This window comes from Cyprinodon variegatus, unplaced genomic scaffold, assembly GCF_000732505.1.
Source record: "Cyprinodon variegatus isolate N-32 unplaced genomic scaffold, C_variegatus-1.0 Scaffold670, whole genome shotgun sequence".
Classification (NCBI taxonomy): domain Eukaryota; kingdom Metazoa; phylum Chordata; class Actinopteri; order Cyprinodontiformes; family Cyprinodontidae; genus Cyprinodon; species Cyprinodon variegatus.
In genome coordinates this window covers 453,109-456,972 of record NW_015151123.1, presented here as the reverse complement: position 1 = coordinate 456,972, position 3,864 = coordinate 453,109, and the positions used below count along the sequence as shown (strand labels likewise).

General features: G+C 41.6%; 1 protein-coding gene across 2 annotated transcripts in view; it reads right to left on the bottom strand.

Annotated features, from left to right (window-relative positions):
• Window positions 1–775: 775 nt before the first annotated feature.
• ppp1r3b (protein phosphatase 1 regulatory subunit 3B) overlaps window positions 776–3,864 on the bottom strand; it is a 14,740-nt gene continuing 11,651 nt past the window's right edge. For both annotated transcript variants that reach the window (XM_015394076.1, XM_015394075.1), the window contains exon 2: window positions 776–3,228. In XM_015394076.1, the coding sequence (XP_015249562.1) occupies window positions 2,355–3,228 (874 nt within the window). In that variant the 3' untranslated portion in view covers window positions 776–2,354. The remainder of the gene's footprint in view (window positions 3,229–3,864) is intronic.

Here is a 3,864-nt window from a genome sequence, read left to right as displayed (position 1 = left end):
AACACCTGTCCTTCAATTTTTTTTATTTTTTGGGTGTGATTGCTCGACAACCACAGCCACATCCTGCAGTCCTCAGTTGGTCAGAATTAATCATTTCCACATGTCAGAACGATTCTAATGGGACATCGTGCATTTCTTTGCAGGAGCAACCAGATCATCTCACCCAGTCAAACAGCATTCTTTCTACAGACCAGAGCTCTGGGTTAATGAAATGTTTCCTCCTCGATGGAGGTCATCTACTCCGCCTACAGCCCTGCTGTGGGTCAGGAAGTTAAATTCTGCAGTTTGTCATTAACTTCTGTCTTTTTATCTTATATTTACTCAGGATTTTAGATTTTTTTTTTTAATAGGCTACATATGCCTTTGAATGTATTGATTTTAATGGTTGTCTTTTTACTTTGTTTTTAATGTTATGGTCTTTTTAACCTTGTTTTAATTTTCCCTTTTTTTTTTATTAAAATGTAGTACTTTGAGATTTGAAGTCAAATGTAAAGTGCGTTACAAATCAAATTAATTATTATTAGGATGTAAAAAATTCCAACACCTTTTCATGTTATTCAGAGTTTGGATATTTTGCAATATGCATCCCATTATTATGGGAATAACCGTCAGAGATCGGGGGGGGCATGAGCCTGACTGGAGTTACAATGTTAAACTAGATTCATGAGCTATAATCTAGTTTTCTGGTGGCGAATTCTCTGCCACTAAATTCATAAATATCATCTTAATGATGCAAATAAACAGTTTTTCTCTGAAAGAAGACCCAACCAACCAATCAGGATAAAAATATACTTTTTATTGTTCCTTAAATCATTTTGATGACAGCAGATTGTTGTCACAGACAGAATTTCATCTTTGAGTAAAACATGGTAGAACTTTATTAACTTTTTTAAACTAAAAACCACCTTTCACTACCGAATCATTCAGTCCGAGAGCCCGGGCCTCGAGGCCGAGCTCTGGCACACACACGCAGACATTTTAAAAACAAACTCAGTGCCAACACCCCAAAAAAAAAAAAAAAAACCCACACATAAATCACTCATCGAACAACTAAATGACATATAGCTTATTTGTTTTTGTGGTATTGTGCGCAGACAGATTCTCTGAAAGTTGAGGAAGATTAGTTTGTGTCAAACTTCTGCAGTCACTCAGGTTGAAAAGATTACAGCCTCAACTTCCCTCATTCCCCTTTTAAAACCATAGATCAACACAATCCTCATCCTGATGTGCAAATTCATGCGTAGCTGTGAAACTGTTGTTCTGAGAACTTCTATAAAACTAAACGATCGAGCAGACGAGCAGCTGATAGTCTTGACTTCAAACTCCTCGCAGTCAACTTTCAAGGAAAAGTGTTCAGCTTCTTATTTTCTGATTGCTTTCACAATAACTGCACAGATTAAGGTGAAATAAAGCAGCTTCTCAGGGTTACCATTAAGGAAACTGACCATCGGCGTAAGGTAGGACTTTCCGTTCATTTCGGCTGCCAACAGGTTCAATCACAGAACTTTAAATGTCACATTACTAAACTTTACAGGCCGTTCCATAGCAACCTTTTTCAAACAGTCAAAGTAACCTCAGAAGCCAAAAAAACAAAACAAAAAAAAACACTTGAACAATCTGCTCTGCAACAAAACTATTAAAGCTCGAGGAAATCTGTGGTGCATCGATTGCTGGTAATGACCTGTGATGGTTTCATTCTGTGTTCATAAACTATCCCAGGTTAAAAAAAGTGAATTCATTCTGATCTGAGTTTGTTAGACCAGAAACTTGGCTATTTTTTTAGATTGTTTCACAGACTTCCTGCAGTGAAACAACTGATGAGGAATGTTGTTCAGCTTCTACTGCTCCCTTTCTGCTGCCCAACAAAAAATCTTCCTAAACCTAAAAATCTCTGAGAATAAAAGTCGCCTTTCTTAAAAAACGAGAGAAAAAAAAAAAAAAATGTCCCTTCTGGGAAACGAGGCAGCAGGACACCACAGGTGATCTGTGACTTGGTGAAAATAGATTCTAACAGGTGTAGTTAAAAAAAAAAAAGAAAAAAAAAACTGGATTTCCTGTTAGCAGCTTCAGTTTGTTCGGATCACATTGAAAGCTAAAACCTGAGAACTTGAAATCGTTATTTGTGGAAGTTTGGTCGGTTGGTTACAGTTCTTGTGACGAGGCAAAGTTTAAAATCTGATCTGGAATGATGAGGTAAAGAACACCCGGCCCGGGTCACGGTCTGCCTCGGGTCTGTAGTTTGATCCGACATCAACTACGAAACCGACTTCACGTGCAACCCAACATCACAGAAACAATTTTAAAACAGGCAAGTCATCACTGACAACGTGCAATTTAAAAACGGTGACAGATGTTCAGTAGTACGGGCCGATGTTCTCGTAGCCGGCGTAACTCGGCCAATCGGGGAAGAGCCCGTGTGAACAGGTTGGGCTGCCGTAGCGGTCGAAGTGCATCCCAAAGTGCGACGATTCAGAGTGGCGGTTTTTCTTCATGTAGGACCAGACGATGTGGTAGTTCTTACCCTGGTTGCTGTCCCAGTGCTCTTTCCCGTTCACTTTGTAACACACGGCAAATTCGACCCGCTCGTTCGGCCGCATCTCCGCAGGCAGAGACACCTCGAACGAGAAGGTGTCGCTGTATGAGGTGGGGTACGTGTCCTTCACGTATTCGCAGCCGACATCGGTGTGGCTTTTCCACGAGTCAAAGGTCACCCGGAGAAGCACAGACTTTTCGAACGACAGGTTTTTTACTTTGACGGTTCCAGCAAAGGCCTTCTCTTTCAGCACGCAGTGCTCCAGACTCACCAGGTTCTGTTCCAGGTTCTGGCGGAACAGAAGGTAGTCTGAGGAGGGCTGAGTGAAGTCCAGCACCAGTTTGTCCTCCTCAGTGGATGACAGGGTGAGCTTGGAGCTCAACATCTCCTGGATGTTCACAGGGATTTCAATGGGGTCCGTGAACTTGGAGAAGACCTTCACCTTGGTGAGGGACAGACCTTTGTGGTCGGCGAACGTGACGCGTTTCTTTTTCTTCTTCTCTTTAGTGGTGACAGCGCCATCTTCAGGCTCGGTTTTGTTGACGCAGTTTGAGTGCTGGAACCTCAGACAGGAGCTGCGGACAGACTTCTGCACTGCAGAGGTGGTGGTGAAGACGAACTCCTCCTTTGACAGGTAGAGGGGTATGGTGATGTCCATCGGCATGTCGGGCTCAGGAGGAAACATGCACAGAGCACTGAAAGAGAGAAGCCGGACCGTTAGGACTCGGTAATCAGAAGGTTGCAATTCTTTAGAACTACAGTGTGTAAAGATCAACCACTCAGAACCTACTTCATCATTAGCTTCATGAGATAGGCAATGCATGCATCGAGGGATTGGATATACAAGCTCATAAATAACACATTTCGTATTTATATACGAAATGTGTTATTTATGAGCTTGTATACAAAAAAACCCACTTAAATAAACCTGTGGAAACATTAAGAGTCATGAATTCAACATGATAATTTCTATTAAATACTGCTGGAACCAAGTACCTTACATTAGTATGGACAGATAAGCTGCAGCAGACGTGAATCTGCGGGCATAAAATAAGAATCTTCTGTGAATAACTGTCTTAACGAGTCAAAGTAGCCGCAGTGGCCTAAACTTTTTAATTGCAGCAACTCCTCCACGATGAAAACAAGTTGTTAAGCTCCTAAAGGTAATGATGAATTCACCTTTATCTTCTGTTTAAAGGCAATATTTTTTAACCTGACTCCGCCAGATGGATTTGCTCCGCAAATCCATCTGGAAACCTTCCGTTGAAGAAATTTTGGGAAGGGGCGAAAATACTGGTTAGCTGATTGGCCTATGTTGGTGATAGACGGGC